This window comes from Polyodon spathula, chromosome 17 (genome assembly GCF_017654505.1).
Source record: "Polyodon spathula isolate WHYD16114869_AA chromosome 17, ASM1765450v1, whole genome shotgun sequence".
NCBI lineage: Eukaryota > Metazoa > Chordata > Actinopteri > Acipenseriformes > Polyodontidae > Polyodon > Polyodon spathula.
In genome coordinates this window covers 5,293,311-5,311,426 of record NC_054550.1, presented here as the reverse complement: position 1 = coordinate 5,311,426, position 18,116 = coordinate 5,293,311, and the positions used below count along the sequence as shown (strand labels likewise).

The window sequence follows — 18,116 nt, the reverse complement described above, 5'->3', positions numbered from 1 at the left end:
AAAAAAAAAAAGCTCTTAAAATATAATTCAAAAGGATTGTGCCAAAAAGAACTATTAAAAATAACAAACGGAGCAGGTTTTCAAAACACTTCGTCCAGTCTTTAATTAACTGCACATGAATATAACTGAGAAACAATTTAAGAGTGCCTTACCCTCAAATCGTACTGCTTAGCTGCTTTGTTCTAGTTTTGAAATGCCAGCAGGGTTTTCATGTTTTTTCTCCTTTAAAAAAGTTTCCGGAATTGAAGACTGGGGGAAAGTTTTGGAAATCTACCCCAATGAAGCTTAGTATTTAGAAACTTTTAAATGCTCTTATTTTACATTCAACCATGTATGTTAGTTTATTTTTTATTATACACTTTGGAGGCACTAAGCGTATTTCCATAAGGGGACATAGCAGGCCTACCTGTTCAGGTAGTTACCTGGCCAATTTCATTCAGCAGCACTCATTTACAACCTTGTTTTGTTCAATCGCCACCCAGTCGTTTACATTTAATCATTAATAGCAATTCAAAACTTGTATGTATTTTATGTATTTGAAAATATGGAACTTGCTTCATCAGTTCAGGCAGGCCAGAACAGTTAGTGAGCTACTCTCAGTGTGGGATAATAAATATCTCCAGTCGTACTTCATTACTGTGCAACAGATCACATTTTTGATTACCAGTGCCCTTGTTTTGCTTATAAGCGCAGGGAAGCAGGTTTACATTAAATTCAGCCCATCAGAATGAAAAGTCTTTACAAACACGAACAGTTGAACACTTAGATTACAACTCAGTTAAATGAGGTAAATCTAAGTTAACAGCGTTTCCTCTAATGCCTTCGTCAATACAGTTATTTTCAGTAAGGTGGCTTTGGCGATCATGTACAGTATCCAATGGTGCTGACCATATGTCAAATTATCAGATATAATGTCACCATCGCATTGCATAATACCAGATCAGACCTGAGCTCTGTAGCTAGTTTTTAATTTGCATTAGTGTGTATGTCTGTCATTTTAAAGTATAGAGACCTCTTACTAAAATCGCACACATGTATTTGCATTATGAATACGGCCCTAAATCTTAGCTGCATTGCTGTACATAATGTAGAATGAACTTACTTAAACTTGATTTGCATACTTCTGCTGACCTCAGATCCTTTTGCAAATGACGGGACAGTACTACTGCTACTAGTATGCAGCAACAATATTCCTTTGAGTGTTATGTGTAAACGCAAAGAATAGTGGTCTCCGATGTTATTGAAAGAAAAAAAAACAAAGAAAAAAAGTCAGAACACATAAACACGATCCTCATTATCTTCCCCGAGCAGGGATTCTCTGCAATGCGGGATTCAACGGGCAAGACTGATTAGAGAATCAGGTGGAAGGACTGTTTCGCCAAATTCATGCTCCACTTCGCTTGTTTGCTTTTTAGGAATGATAACAGTACCTGATATTACATTTTGAGCAGATTGTTCCTGAAATGTTATGGGGTTTGATGGGTTTTTACTAATTAGGTTTGCCACCTGAATAAATAAGGTTCAGGTCATGCATTAGTAAATAAAAAATAATAATAGTGTCTTGATTTCTGATGAAAAAGATTGAACTGGTGGCTAAAGTAAGGACAGTGTAGTGTGACAATGATTGGTGGACAGGAGATTTTAAACTAAGAAGTGAAATTAGTCATGTACTAAAACACTGCATCTGGATGTAAAGTATAATAGTGGATATGTGGTTAAGCCAACGGCTGTGCTCTCTTGATGTACGTGCTGCACTCTGTTCATTTAGTGTTATAAAGCTCAACTTTGTTTCTCTCTCTGTATCATAGGAGGCTGTGTGGTCTGGTGCTTAAAGAAAAGAGCTTGTAATCAGGAGGTATCCACTTCAAATCCCAGCTCAGCCACTGACTCGCTGTGTGACCCTGAGCGAGTCACTTCACCTCCTTGTGCTCCGTCTTTGGGGTGAGACGTTGTTGTAAGTGACTCTGCAGCTGATGCATAGTTCCCACACCCCAGTCTCTATAAGTTGCCTTGGATAAAGGTGTCTGATAAATAAACAAATAATAATTATTGAAAAATATGTAAGGTTATCCTACCATCATCAGAGTTTTCCTCTCTCAGGTCGCAGTCCTCTCTTCTGAAGTGTGCTTCTGTGACTGGTTGGGGTGAAAAGGAGTTGAAATCTGGGATCTCTGCTCCTGTGCTATTCAAGGAGCTTCCGCAGGGGTCAGATTCGGTGTCTGAACACTGACTTTGAAGGAAGCAGAAATAACTTTGTAAATGTATGAACATGAAATAAGCAATACATCTCCAATGTGTAGTACAGTAAAGATAACAAAACAACACATGCGAACAGTTTTGCATCACCAAGAATTTTAGGATTGAGACATCATAAAAACCAAAAAAAACGATATGAATATAATTTAGATATTTTATTTAACACCATGTAATCAAAGAAACTACAAAATGATATTGCAAAGTCTACCGGAAGCCATAATAGAAGTACAGTATTTCATGTTAGATTTCGAAATGTCAAATTGTTCAAGTTTTTCGTTAAGTATATGGAAAACTACAAAGCGGTATGTAATTCAATATGTTAACGTAACTTTATTCAGCAGGTTTCATTTGACTTTATGAAGAAAGATTAGTTCATTCTATAGGGGGATGCTAAACCTTTGGCCAGAGCTGTATGTATGAAATGACTTCCCTCTTCACATTTCCTTATCTTACTGTGAAATGTAAAGTCCAATCTGAATTATGTGAAAACACACATGAATAATATGAAACCAGTGTGACGTACGAAACCCACTTCTCAGACTGAAAAGGTTTGTATAATGGATCCAACATGATGTGTGGTCCAGTTCAAATCCTAGCTCTGCCACTGACTCATTGTGTGACCCTGAGCAAGTCACTTCATCTCCCTGTTCTCCGTCTGTGGGGTGAGACGTTGTTGTAAGTGACTCTGCAGCTGATCCATAGTTCACACACCCTAGTCTCCATAAGTAGCCTTGGATAAAGGCGTCTGCTAAATAAACAAATAATAATGATCTGGGGTTTAGTTACAAGTTTGAAAAGACAAATTCAATTAAAAGGTGGGTGGTATTTCAGTCTGTGACAAAGGCAGTCGCTTTCACCCAAAGTCAGTCGCGTTCACCCTGAGAGTCCAGTTCTAGCACAGGCACGCTGATAGGATGTGTTTGCACTATACTGTAAAATATTATATTTTAGAGATTTGACTTTTTTTTCACAGGACGATCAATTCAGATTGATCTTGGATCCAATTAATTGGCCATGTAGCTACTGCTTTAAAAAACATCAAATATACAGCAAACAGAGTGGATGTTTATCTCAGTTAATTGAACATGGTTCTAGACTAGGACAGATTAGGACAGGCTTAGGTGAGTCAGGAGCCAGGAATTTCACCCAGCGTTTCTTTTGAGGCTTCAGTTCTTTGCCATCAATACACTACACAAAAAAACTCCCCCATTGCACATTTCTTAAATTGTAATTTAAAAATTATTCAAATTTTCAAGGTAAAACCTTTAAGACACAAAGTGAAACGATTCATGTCCACACTGAAAAGCCATTGTATTTTAAAGCACCTTGAGATTCCTGAGATGGATTTACGCTTGATTGAACTGAAGTGAAAGTTATGTTAACTCTCCCATTCCCGTCCCTCGGAAGCTAAACAGCACTTGTAGATCAAACGTTATCTGCTATTGATGAAGAAGAACCATGCTGCCCCAACAGCTACTGACAACTGCTAAACCTCAAGTTGAAGTGGCTTCCATCTTGCGCTACAGCACAACTGCTATAAGTGGTTGGGATTCTAGTTTTCATGTCAAATAACATTACTTAAATAACGATGTCATACATGCACTCAACATAGCATGTGATCTGTGTGTCTGCTCCTGTTTCTGAATTTTGCAGAAATTCTTTGAAAAATAAACTTTGCATACTTTTCTTTTACACTGTGAATCATCCTTTTGAACAGCATATTCTGCATCTCTTTCTACAGAAGGTACAATGCATTTCATTTGTACCTGACGGACATTTAGTCTCACAAATAAGTGTTCAGACCTTCAGTGGGCTATGCAATGGTTGCAAGAAATCATCTGCCAAAGCATTTGAACTGCCTGCAAAGTAAATGGAAGGGTGGAAAACCAAAGTAAACAAAAAAAAATTCTTCACGATGCTTTCTAGAAACGACAGGCCAAGAAGGAACAGAGACGCTGGAGTTTTTTTTTTTTTTTTTAAATATAAGGAAAAAATAAACAAAAAAGTAGATGCAATGATTTAATCTAAAAGTTATCAAAAAAAAGATAAGCCCTATAACTGTAGTACTATAAAAACCCAGATAGCCACGTATTCCTTTCCTGGTACGCTGCCGAAGTGTTCACATGCCAACAAGATTTGTAAAATGCATTGCAAGCACAAGCTTTAAAAAGTCTGTTTCAAAGTTCTTTTCAAAAAGTTTGCTCTAGTGCACTGACAGCGTAAGGATTATTGCCCACATTGTCATAAAGGTAACATAGCAATAACGATCCATGACGTGGTACGGAACAGAAAAGGGCAGATCTCAAACCCCAGACTTTAAAGTTATAAGTTGTCAGGGTGTTAACTACCCCTGGGAACATGTAACGCTATAGTTTCAGAACCCATTGATTACTCCTTAAAAGGCAGTGATAAGCCACATTGCAAATGAGCTTCTGGCCTTGTCAGTTTGAAGGCTCTATCTCTGGCGCACCCATTTTGATTACAGCTCAGTTTCTGTGGAAAGTTCATCTCAAGATGATGACTTCATCCCACAAGAATCCCTTTAATGTTCCTGACATTGAGGGATACAGCATATCAACCTGCAGGTCTTATCAGTGATGGAAAGCATCTAGCACATCTCTGGCAAAATCTGCTCAAAGGTAATATCATAGCCAAAGGTCAGAGGGAGGGGCCAGCCAGGTACATCAATTAAATTACATCAATTTATTTTATTATTTATGTATTATTATTATTATTATTTGTTTATTTAGCAGATGCCTTTATCCAAGGCGACTTACAGAGACTAGGGTGTGTGAACTATGCATCAGCTGCAGAGTCACTTACAACAAGGTCTCACCCGAAAGACGGAGCACAAGGAGGTAAAGTTAGTCAGGTTATGCAGCAGAGATAGCCATCTGCTCTATTAACAGTTTGAATGGCTTCTTCTCCTTGCTAAAAACTTTATCAGTAAACCAATATTTTAAGTGAAACTATCCATCTATCATACAAAATTTTGGGTGAGAAGTCTTTATCAACATCGTTATGGTGAGCAGGGTTCATGACTACAAGCACACAGTAACTAGTGTGGAAATAGATACCAGGATCTTTATACTTACTCATTGGCGTCATTGGCTACCAGGACATGCACGGCCAGAAGGTTATGATCTGTCATGTCTTCTTCAGGGATTGCTCTCACAGAGGTCTGGGCTGAGGACAATGAATGATATTCATCTCCATGCACCCTGTTCTCTGGAGTACGAGAATTTTGTGGGCTAGTTGGGTCACCCAGGTACTTGTAATAGCCACCTGGAAACAAAAAGAACATCTAACATCTGGAGGCTAAAGTAGATGCTGGTAAATACAAAAGACAATACCTTAAAGGGTCATCCTGGTGTAGAAATGTTGTAAGCACATGGTTAAGAATTAGAGGAGCACAAGTCTGACATTCCCCTATCAGCTCTCTTGTTATTGATCACTGCAGGCACCAGATCAAATTACTAGATTGAACTAGCTGCAAAGGCTGGATTTAAACATTAAGACACAAGTAACACGTTCTTAATGATATATTACTAAGTATAACCTTCTTTGTGTTGTCCATGTAGACTTTTTGAATTATAAATAATTTTACCTTACCTAAAAAAAGCTTCTGGGCTGTGTTTTGTCATTCTCCCGTTTTCCCATTTCTGAGAGTCTCCTGCCTGCTGGGTTACCTGAGTGAATCCTCTGTGTATTTTCAATTGAGATCCCGGAAAAAAAATTCCAACCGTCAAAATACTACACAAAAAAATAACAGTGACTTGTTTTTAAAGGACTTTACCTGCTTACCTGTGGCAAAATGGCCTGTTGGTTTACAATCACAATAAAACCTTCATTTTCATGCATTTTGTAGCTGACTTTGTTCAGCTTGAGCTTTAGTCACAGATGTTTCATGCAGTTATCAAACAAAGGCAGTGTATATTACTGTATACAGCTGTGGGGGAGTTTTACAAACCGATTGGTAGCAAAAAAAAAAAAGAAAATCTGTTATGTAGGTGGCCCTGCAATCATTTCAGTCACATGTGATGCTTTATCTAACATGCCCTACTTACTTGGTAAATACTGTGTCAGCATTACGTCAAAATACTGTTGAGATGAAGTCATCTCCACGCTATTTGCAAGAGTTTAGATGAAGGAGTCGTTCTGTATGTCATGAAGACGACCATCTCAAATTTTTCTCAAAGTTTCTCAAATGGCAGGCCTGTTTCTTACTTAACTGTTCACAGCTGATACCTGCCTTAATCAACTTGATCGCCTAATTCCGTATTGGAGCAATTCAGAAACTATAGTCTGGAGTTCATACCTCGTTCTATCCCCATCCCCAAATATACAAATTAGACTTGCTTTGTTTGGCACAAGTCTTTGTTATAGGCTATCCCCGTGTGACAATGATTGATGCATTGTTAAAGCAGGTTTTGGGGTAATCCAAGTGTTGAATATGCTTGGAAAACCTTTTCAGATATTGGCAGAATATTTCATACTGGCAAGCAATTGCTCTGCATTATTTGATTCACAATGCTCAGAACAGGAAAAGTGTATGCCTGCATACACATGCTTTAATGACAAAGTGGTCAATTCCCACGTATCTATTTGGAAGTACAATAGGTGATGTAATGTCTACTCCAATGAAATAGAAATCACCCTTGTCCGGCTTTTGATACTGCATGTGACCTTTGGACCAAGAATAACAAAACCTGTTTCCTCCACTGAAGCCACACTGTTTTTCCCATCATGCCCTGGAACGCCTTGGACCTTACAGGGTGCATGAAAAAGGAGGCAGCAGAGAAGTCAATGACATAAATTGTTAGCAAGTTCATGTAAACATTATAGACCATTCCAAAGCCAATTCAAACATCATACAGACGTTACACAGAGCTCTGCCTCTTTATTGTGGCTCATAATCTGCCTGGTTCAGTAGCAACCCAAGCAAATAAAAGGAGTGCAACAAAGGTCCAAGGGAAAAATTTGTTTTTTTGTCTCAGTTATTAAAAATGTTAAAAAGCCCTCTATTGTTTAAAGGGTTTACAATATAATGCACAATGCACATTAAAAAAGACCAAAGGGACCCAGCTCTGTAAATGACCAAAATCTCATAAAAAAAAGTACATGAAAGTATTGTTTTTTCACCATTATAAATACAGACTTGTAGCCAACACAATCAATTTCTTCTGGTGCCTGCACTGACCATCAAGAAAAAAAAGGTGAATGCCAGACAGTGCGCCTTGCATTCTTAAAGGCACAGTTCAGTATTTCCTATTTTTGGAAAATGCTTTTTTTCTTGTCTCTCTTAGAGTCTAGTGTGTGTCTAAAAGATATCTAGAGTTATGGAGCAAAGAGCCAATCCGAACCAATAAAAAAAAAAAAGGCCATGAGCCAATTAGTCAGAAAAAGAAAACTAAAGGGCTTGTGCAAGCCCACTTTGGAGTACCTTCTCTGTCTTTGCACATTCAGTATATCGTGGCTATTCTCTACAGCCGTGCTGCTCCCATAAATTCCTGGTTACTCCACACATTGACCTGCATCAGTTCCAATAATGGTCAATTTACATTAATTGAAGCTGAAGTTTCCTGAAGTTAAACTTGACTCTGGTTACCTTGAATCGACACTGCATTGCATTGATACCAGCTCTCCAGGAAAACAGACACAAGTAAAATTGATTTAAAAAAGCAAAGAAAGAAAGAAAAAAAGAAAGAAGTTTAGGGCATCTAGTTACAAAATTCATTTCAATCACTTACGTAAGAGTGTTGCACCCAGTTGCAGTATATAATTTGATAGAAGCGGGCTTGTTTTTTTTTCAGATGTATGACATAGTGGGAAAGGAATGCAGCTACAGTTCCATGAAATTCAGGAAGGTGCAATGCAGCAAAACAAGAACAAGAATAAACACAGATCACATGTACTCTGGTACAGTTCAGTAAATAGGCAGAACAGCTGGAAGGCAGATGAAGTTCTGTGTTGTCCACTGAATGGCCAGACATGCTTTATATTGTTGGCCAGACACATGCAAACATTGTTTGAGGAGTGCCGCTTTATATTTTTATTGTTCAATAACGCTATTCAATCAGGAATAAGAGGAACCTGTGATAATACAAATGTGCAATTGTTGTGTTAATATCTGTAAAGCCTTCAATTAGAAACGATTCCATTCTGCTCTGAACAGGGAAAACAACGCGGGTCACGAAGAAGGACTGTGTTCTTTTTATTGTTCCTCATCCACCTGAATTAAAGGAAGAATACAGTAAGAACAGATGAAGGGAAGCCTGTCAGAGAGATGTAGAACCACCCAGCCTTTGGATGAATAGCCAGCACTAATCATTAGAAATTCTGTATCTGTACAGAATTCATGATTTTTTCTGCAAAATACACCCACGAACATCAGGGTGCTTTTAAAAAAATATTTAATAAGTTAGTGCTGTTTTTAAGTTTGTATCTCTACAGCGCAAATGAATTTTAACCAGGTTAGCGTCTCGGACCAAGCTGAACATGATACAGGTGTCATTATAGAACTATGCTGGCGAATAAAACCAACCAATTTCACTCATAAATCGATTTCTTCCTTCCCTGTTACACGGCAGTGTTCACATGCCAACAAGATTTGTAATCTGTATTGCAAACACAAGCCTTAAAAGGCAGTGATAAGCCACATTGCAAATGAGCTTCTGGCCTTGTCAGTTTGAAGGCTCTATCTCTGGCACACCCATTTTGATTACAGCTCAGTTTCTGTGGAAAGTTCATCTCAAGATGATGACTTCATCCCACAAGAATCCCATTAATGTTCCTGACATTGAGGGATACAGCATGTCAACCTGCAGGTCTTATCAGTGATGGAAAGCGTCTAGCAGACCTTCACGAAACCTGCTCAGGTAATATCACAGCCAGTGAAATACCTCAATTAACACTCTGCTCAATTAACTATATGCTCAATTAACACTCTCAAATGCTTCTTCTCCTTGCTCATTTTCTTACCAGTTAGTCAACATTTTAAATGAAATGTGTGGGTAATGTGGAAAGTTAAAGTAAAAGAAATCTTGGCATCGCGATTCTGCCTCTACTTAGAATTCCAGCTGTCTCTAATCCTGTTCATATTTATTCTGAATAATTCAGGTTAAACGTTCTTCTTGCAATGTATTTGTCTTGGTTAAGTTTCAAGTAATTACACAAAGGGCAGTTCCAACTAAATATCAAAGCCATTATAATGCCATTGAAGGCAAAAACAGGTTTGGATAAAGCAGTCAGTGATACAGCTGCTTTAATTAAGAGAAATCGTGCAGAGATGGGTTTTTTTTGTAATTTGTGTTAATAATAACATTACTTATATGAGAATTGATTTAAAAGAATGACCACACCCACTTTATTTAAGCACACGCTATAAAGACATTGTTTAAGAAAACTCTGATGTCTTTTTAAGCTTTTGGCAGCTACAGTCTGTACAGTCTACAATTTATTAGGTGTTTAATAAACGTTATAGCGCCTGGTTAATACATAATTATTTAACCCCTCCCCCAAGTTATTTTAAAAGGATTTGCTGTTTCCAGCTTTACTAATCTTCAGTCCTTTACATTTCAGAACAGGTTCTTATTTTACAAGTCCTGGTTGAGAATATCAGCTACAGGTATTTTCTGTAACAAGGACCATTCTTTGGAGACTCAGCTGAATACCCTGTGTTTAACTTCAGCTATACCGGAGTTTGAAGGGGTCATTAAAAACCTCCAACCCCACGAACAAGCTTAATGTATTAATTTTAATATTTCTAGGCATTGCAGTTTGAACTTTTTAGTAATTGGATATAATAAAATACAGCACGTGTTCCTGTTTATTAGCAATGAAAAAACAAGGGCAGAAAAAAAAAACAGAAGCAAGTTTATGAAGCATTCAATCCATTTATTTTTTTTTACTTACAGCCTTAAATATTATAAATAAAGCTAAACATGGTTTCACTGTGTGCAAAATACAGGACTGTAGGTGATTTTATAGATGCACATTTTAATTTACAAAAACCTTCTGAAAAATTTTGCAAAATGAAGACTATCTGAATGAACAACAACAACAACAACCCATATATTTAGGAAGAACAAGACAAATTTCTTGGTTGGCTTTCTGAAAGGTAAGCGGGTGCTGCAACAGAAGATAAAATAGGAATATATATATAGAGAGCGCAAGAGCTGGCTGTTTAAATAAAACAAGGCACACATTTGCAAGCGCAGCCTAAATAAAACGTGCAGTTTTTATGTTTGTTAAGCTAAAAAAAATCTATATAAAAACAAAAGCTAAAGCATTTCTGTTAGTAAAACAAAGCCCATCAAACACACTGCTGTAAAGCATTGAAGGAATTTCTATGCAGCAGTTTCAAGTCCCTTGCTATCTTTTTGAATTGCGTTTCAATGATAAGAAGTTTCAGTGTTTGATCAGATGTCTGTTTTGGAATATTAAAGTTTAAGGGGTAAGAAATAACTATTTGATTTAAGCTCTCTTACAGTCAGTGCATTGCTGGGTTAGAATGGTTTATGCCAACAATGCTGACATGCTTCAATATGCTTCAAAAGAGCCATGCAGTTTATTTTCGACAAGGTTAACGTGTTACAAGCAGCCACGAAACACAACGCAGGACATTAACCTTCCAGCTGTAATGCTTCAGCCTACAACTAGATGCATCACTGGAAAGTTCAAAGGGACTACAAGCAAATAGAAGGGAGAGAGAGAGAGAAAGAGAGAGAGAGAGAGAGGTTGGGGAAAGAAAATAAGAAAAGAGTTTTTAGTTTTGTTAAAGCAAAGAAACAGAAGAAAAAATCTGAGGAGGTTTGCCATTAAAAAAAACACTTATAACAATAAAAAATTATTTTAGAAATAAAATAATGAACCTTCTCATTTGCACTCAAGCAAGAGGTCAATATAATGGTACTATAAGTCAATTTTGAAATCTTTACCTAAGGAGCATTGGTAGGATATGCACAGCTCATAGGCTACCTGTTTGATAATGATTGTTATTTTAGTTCCCAGAAATGAGAACGGTTCATTGTTGAGGCACAGTGTCCTACCACAGTCAAGTTTAGATAATGCTGTAAACCTCAGTTATCTCCTCATACCATCGACTGTACTGTAGGTATCAAACATCAACAGACTTTGTAAAACTGAAATGGTAATAAAGTGTCATAGGAATAGTACATGATCCCTGAACTGAACATCTATCTGAAAATGAATGCATGTATTCAAATGTAATAATTTCCAGTGTACAGATTCTGGTTTAGATCTAAAGCATAAACCTTTGGCAACACCAACTTAATATGTTTATTGATGCTACTTTATTATGCATGTTTAGTATTATTTCACACCCGTAAACACACAATTCTCTGCATGGCATACAGCTCCAAGTACTGTGCTTCTCCCAGTGACAGTGAATCTGAAGATGTTCTTTATATAGAAGTTGGTGCTGACAAAGGTTAGAGTTTTAATAGTAAAATGTGTAAACTTGTTGTTGGCTGTGAATGGTTACAATAGTAATTAAAAGACATTTAATAAATCCAAATGCACATGTTAAAAAACAAAGCACTGTGCATACAGTTAAAAAGAAAAAAAAAAGTGAAACACACTGTCATACAAAACATAACTTTCAGCCAACCATGACTTTTAAATTTAGTTTCGTATTTCTTGGCAACAAAATGACCGGTATAAAAATGTAAACTCAAAACAATACTTAAAAAATGGCTTGTAAAAATAGCTTTTGGCAATTCCATTGCACTTTGCAAAATGCATAGTTGCTGTACGTTTCGTAACAGGTTCTACACATTTCAGTAAACCCTCTGACTGAATCAGATCACTATTCATCCTTCGACTCTACTACAGCCCAGGTGAAGTTACAGGGCTTGAGAGTCCCAGGGTTAAAGTGCTTTCAGTACATCTACCCTACTTACTGGCACAGTATTAATGAGATTTTAATACCAAGTAGTAACCTGTGCAAAGCCTTAAAAATATAGGTCAGGCAATCTTTCTTTGCCTTAGCCACCAAACTGAAGCGCACATCTGGTACACGGAGGACCATATCTGAAATGGATCTTCAAATAAGTTTTACTCCTAAGTAGTTCTCCACCCATTCAAGCATGTATTCAAGTGTAGGGGGAGCTGCTTCTTGGTACATGTGCACAAGGACCTCTTGAAGCATGCACAGCAATGGCACACCGAGACTCAAGAGCTCATACAAATAGGCATAGTCGTCAGCATTGTCCCTTAAATGGAGGCCGGTGGCGTGCATCACACCATGCATCCAGCGAGACAGGCGCCTGGGGATATCAAACAGATCCCGCATCACACGCATCGGCCAGCTTATGGTTTTCCTAAGGAAGGAAGTCATGGTACCTGAGGGGCTGTCCTCCAAGGTGATGGCAGCAGTGTAGGCATTTGCCGAGTCTGGGGAAGACCAAGCCTCCTCCTGCTTTGACAGCCCTGTGTCCTCCTAAAAAATACAGTTTGCAGTCAATATCTGATAACATTGAGAAGTCTGCAGTCAATATCTGATAACACTGAAATGACAATCTAATAGGTTCTGGTCATTTAGCCTCTTAGCAAAGAAATCTCATGGTGTGTAATCTTAACGCAGATACTGAAAACTAAGCACTAACAGTACTTTTAAAAATCTTTAACTCATTGGAATCACATGCGATATAATATATTTACATACAATGCCTATTACCTAACATATGATTGGCTACTATAATTAAACTATAGTTTAGTGTTTTGAGCAACCAAATCATTTTTGATTTTATATTTTAACTGTTTATAGATTTTGTTTTTTACCTTTTGTAAGTCAGTTCTTCGCTTTCTGTGCTTGTTGGTTTTGCATTGAGCAAAATGTGTCTTGCAGTAAAATTTACCTGGTAAAAGACACAAAATGACAAGTGTTACATTATCATAGCATGATGCAAAGCAGTGTACACTCTTTAAGATGATAAGCCATTTAAAGGGTGATCAGCAGCATACTTTCATAACAGAGTCAACAGTATAAAGCAACCCAAACAGGGAGAAATAATTACAAATGCACGTTAGTCCAGAAAGAAAAAAAGAAAGAAAAAATGTTTGCAGTGTTGACGATGCCTCACACAAAGTCAGACAGTTTCTTTTAAATTGTGAAAACCTTTTCTGCTGTCCCATGTTACCTTGCTCTGTGTCGAAGGCGTAGATGCCCATGCGCAGGATGGTGTTGCAGGAGTCACACCTGAAGCACTCCCTGTGGAAGAACCTGCCTTCCGCGCTCAGCCGCTCCATCACATACACACGCCTCGTACAGAAGTGACAGCTGTCACTGCCACCCAGAGTCTGGGGGAACTCCTTCCGCAGAGAGCCCTGCGGAGATCAGTCAGTAGCACAATGAATAATAATACTAGAAACCGTGACAGCAATGTGTCTGATGAAATTATTAAGAATGTGCAAATAAAAGATTTAAACAAACAAAACAAAACTCTTATATACAAAACGGCAAGGTGGCCAAAACAGACAACAGATACAAAAACTTTCTTTATCTCTCGTTCTCCACTCTGAATACGTGACCGTCTATAGATTAGCAATAACTCAATCAATCTAGAGACAGTCACATTTGACGCGAGTCTAGCACGGAGGGGGAATTTTAACCCCATCCATGCTGTAAAACAATTAACAACAAAACAACGTTCAAACAAAAGACAGTACCTTTAAATAATAATACTAAAAATACAAAATAACACAAAACATAAAGTACGCACAGGGGCGGGGAATCACAATGGGTTATCTATCTGTTCAGTTACTTATGGTGGGAGTGGGCAAATTCAATCAAAAATACCAGTGTTATTTCCCTGTCCTATAGCGAAATATAATCAAACTTTTCAGAGGCACTGTATATAGACATTAAAATCCTTTGTATTGAAGTTTGAGTGAATACCCACTCAGAGCAGGGAAACAGGCCACAATGCAGTGCTGTATGTTTTTACTGAATCTACCCCTGATGTTGAAACGGTTCATGTTTTTTTTAATGTGGTTTGTGTTTTTTTTTTTTCACCTGGAGGATTTTAAAGGTAACATATAGTACAGCGGCATTTCAGCACAGGGCATGCGCATGGGTTTAATTATCGAAAGCACAGCCCACCACCACAAGTGACTTTGCAGCCTTTTGCATCCAGTCGGCCCTTTGACTTCAACAGCATACATTCCAGGAAGGGGAGTAACTAGTGGGAAAGGAAGCCACTACCATTCCCTCTGCGGAAGATCTGGACGCCTCAGCACAAGCCAAACTACTGTATAATACTAAACAGGCATTGATTATGGCTTATTTCATTAAGACAGTAAAAAGAGTAGGAAATGTGTTTTACAATGCAAAGCCTTTAAACTGAAGTGATTTGCAATCTAGAAACAACTTATGCAAAGTGAAACTAATATCCTTGGATTAGTAGAGAAGAGGTCTTCATGGGTCCAAATTTATCAACCCAACCCGACTCGACCCGATGTAAAATTCTTCTTATTAGACCCGAACCCGACCCCGGCCTGAAAAAACAGTGGAACGCTTTTCGTTTCCCCAGTATTCACACTGACTAGATACAGGATTAAAGCAGTGATTTTTTTTCCAGTCAATCTGGAAATCTGACTGAACTACAGACAGTGTTTATTCCATCGTGAACCTACACAGGGGACTGTAAAATTAAATATATAATATGCTTATGTAAAAGATAAAAGGACAAATCCGTTATCTGAAAAACAAATGAACTGAAGTGCGATCTCGTAAATGCATGATTTTATTACAAACTTAACACAACAGCAAATGGAATTGAGATGTCAAATTTGTGTTTTGCAAAACTCATTTTCCTTCTTTGTCCACAATAACAACAAATGATTCCCACACCGCAGACTTGCATTTTTCTGTGAGCTTTTGTCCATGGAATTTGTTTTTCTTAATGTTTTCTTTCATGTCCTTCATAAACAAATTAATTATACCGACTTTTAAGAATGATCTAAAAGAAACCCCTTTGATACGGATCAGGTGTCTGCTTCTGCTGCACTCTGCAAGCCATGTCATGTGCAACTGCGGGAAGCCAATCCACACAACAGGAATTACAAACAATGATTTTTAGTACCAAAGAGAGCCTCTTTAATAGTAATTCGACAGTTTGTGTATTACTGAGTAAACAAAATCGAACCTGACCCGACCCGAGTGTTGCATGACAAACTTGCACCCGGTACGGGCCGGGTCTCGGGTCCTCGGGTACAGATAGACCCGTGAAGACCTCTACACTACAGTATCTCATGTGTGTGTATTAGATCATTATTGTATACCTTCCTATAGCTCTGTACATAACAGATCGTATTATAATATGTTGACAATACAGTAAAATGCAGCTGTTTGTGTGAGATTTTCATGACTGCTGTGGCACTGTTTTTTTCTACACTTTATGAGTGGCATACACTACTGAAATTGATGGTATTGTTTCTGTGAAAGAAGCAAACAAACTGTATCAATGCAGTGCACACAATATAACAGCAGTACCTCAAAGTTACAACACTACACTTACAAACTGAATGGTCAACCAAAATCACGACTTGAAACCAGAAACAAGGCACCTGACAACTGTAAAAGACCTGAAGATCCAATGCTTAACAGTTATGCTTCTTTTCCACTGTACAACCGTGCCAGGGACGTACCGAGTCGCGCCAGGGACGTACAGAGCCGCGCCAGGGACGTACTGAGTCGCGCCAGGGACGTACTGAGCCGCGCCAGGGACGTACCGAGCCGCGCCAGGGTATTTTGTTTGACTATATTTTTGCAAATAACTTTAGAATTGTTTTAGTTTTGCTTTTTTTTTCCTATATGTTAATATAATAAAGATCAAGGATGAGAAATTTGGTAGAATTTGGTTTTTTGAGTGTGTGAGTTAAGTGTACCGTACCCGTGGTTTACGTCCATTTGCTTCCAATCGTCAGAAATTCAGACATAAACTTTCCAATTTCTGACCCAAGACTCCAGATCTTCTTGAACACTTCTATCTGCCCACAGTTTTTCTTTGTTTTTCTTTCTGGAGCGTACTGACTGATGCAACGTAATGACAAAAATCATTAACCACGCCCCTGGCTCAACTCGCAGTCGGATTCAGATGTCTTGTGAGGGAAGAGTTGCACGGTTTGGTTTGGCTCGCAGTCGGATTCAGATGTCTTGTGAGGGAAGAGTTGCACGGTTTGGTTCTCGTTCAGCTCGATAAACAGCCAGTGGAGAACCAACCGTACCCGTACTGTACCGATGTGCCAGTGGAGAAGGGGTATTATACAGAGCTCTCCTACAACACTTTATGGTTTCTTATTATTACTCCTCATGTCAAAGTGTAGACCTTTTATTAATACAAACACATATATAAAACCAGGTTAAATATAATAATACAAGCGTCAGAGTTTTAGACATTTCAGACTTAGGAACACCCTTGATTCCGGATGTGTTCATAACTTTAGAGATCTATTGCACTAGAAGTTTGATATAAGCGATTTTCCCTGAAGGTGCAAGGAAAAAGATAGGCCATGTGGTCTGCAAGATAAAATATTTTACGGCAGTTACCTTTTGGCTACTAGATGGAGAGGAATAGGAAAAGGAAGCAGCAGGAGCAGCAGATGAAGCTTGACCGGGGAGCTAGTGCAGCGTTTAGCATTAATACACTGGGAACAACAGGCGCCTGCTTATGGCAACATCGTCTTAACCATTTAGGGCATCTGAGAAGTCAACTGTATTATGGGAACGTTCTCCTGTCCTACCGAAGTATTTGCAACTGTATGTTCATGATTGAGATTATTAAAGTCCAGTAAATGCATTCGACAGGCAATGGCCATGCACATGATTTTAGCGTATAAGATGGCTTTTAATATGACCCTTTGGTCTTAAACAAGGACAATGTTGTTACCAAGCTAGGTTTCCATTATCTGCTCCCTTGTCCGGACATTGTGGTCTGTGAAAGGTAACAAACACCATGTACAGTATAGTATTCTAGATTGGAACTGACTGCTGCAGTCTGTCCACAAACTTTTACCTTCAGAACCAAAAAACTGAACTCTCCCTTTGGTAAAGATTTTAAAACCAGGTTACATTTCTATTTAATGTATTGTTGTCTACTACCTCTAATCAAAATGAGAGTGTGTATTGACAGAATGTATAGGAAGTCATTCTCAACATGATTAAAGCTGTCTAATGCTTTGATAAAGAAGCTCCTAATTTTGCTAGCATAATCCTATGATCGTAAGGCTTACCGGCACAGGGGAAGTAGAATGAGGTTTGAGTCTGTGGTCATTCTCATAGAGAGTGACTAGTACCTCAGCCATAGATCCTATGACAGAGGAAACCTTCCCCACAGTCATCTGGCAGGCAGAGGAGAAAAGAGTGGAAAGAAAAGGGAAAGTAAAAGAGGCAGAAGTGGAAGCTTATTTGGTTTGAAACACATGCACTCAAAACTAGAAAACCCAGGACGGTTAATATTCTGATATAAAAACAACACTGACTGACAAGGAAAACGGCATAAATGTTATCTGAAGTATAATAGTATTCTCAGTGCGTAACAGTAACCTTTTTTTCCTTTTAAGAGTTAATTACAGACCAGAGTAAATGTCCCTTATTGTGCAACAGTCATAAACGTGCAGGTCAAACAAGCAGTCTTGTAGAACACTATTGGTCCTCATCATTACAATGCAAAATGTTTAATCTGTGTAACAAACAAAAATAAGCATATCGTTATTTGGTGACAAAACATAAAATGTTGCTCTCTGAAATGTTTTCAGTCATAAACCGAACCACACATGCTTGCTCTACATGTTTTTACACAAGGAGCATTTTGAATGAGAACTGTCACTCTGATGAA

General features: G+C 38.2%; 1 protein-coding gene across 1 annotated transcript in view; it reads right to left on the bottom strand.

Moving 5' to 3' along the window:
* LOC121329865 (F-actin-monooxygenase MICAL2-like) overlaps positions 1 to 18,116 on the bottom strand; it is a 71,254-nt gene that overhangs the window by 14,626 nt on the left and 38,512 nt on the right. Inside the window, 6 exon segments of the mRNA XM_041275820.1 lie at positions 2,076 to 2,230; positions 5,352 to 5,541; positions 12,622 to 12,718; positions 13,060 to 13,136; positions 13,419 to 13,605; positions 17,512 to 17,619. Coding sequence (XP_041131754.1) covers positions 2,076 to 2,230; positions 5,352 to 5,541; positions 12,622 to 12,718; positions 13,060 to 13,136; positions 13,419 to 13,605; positions 17,512 to 17,619 — 814 coding nt within the window.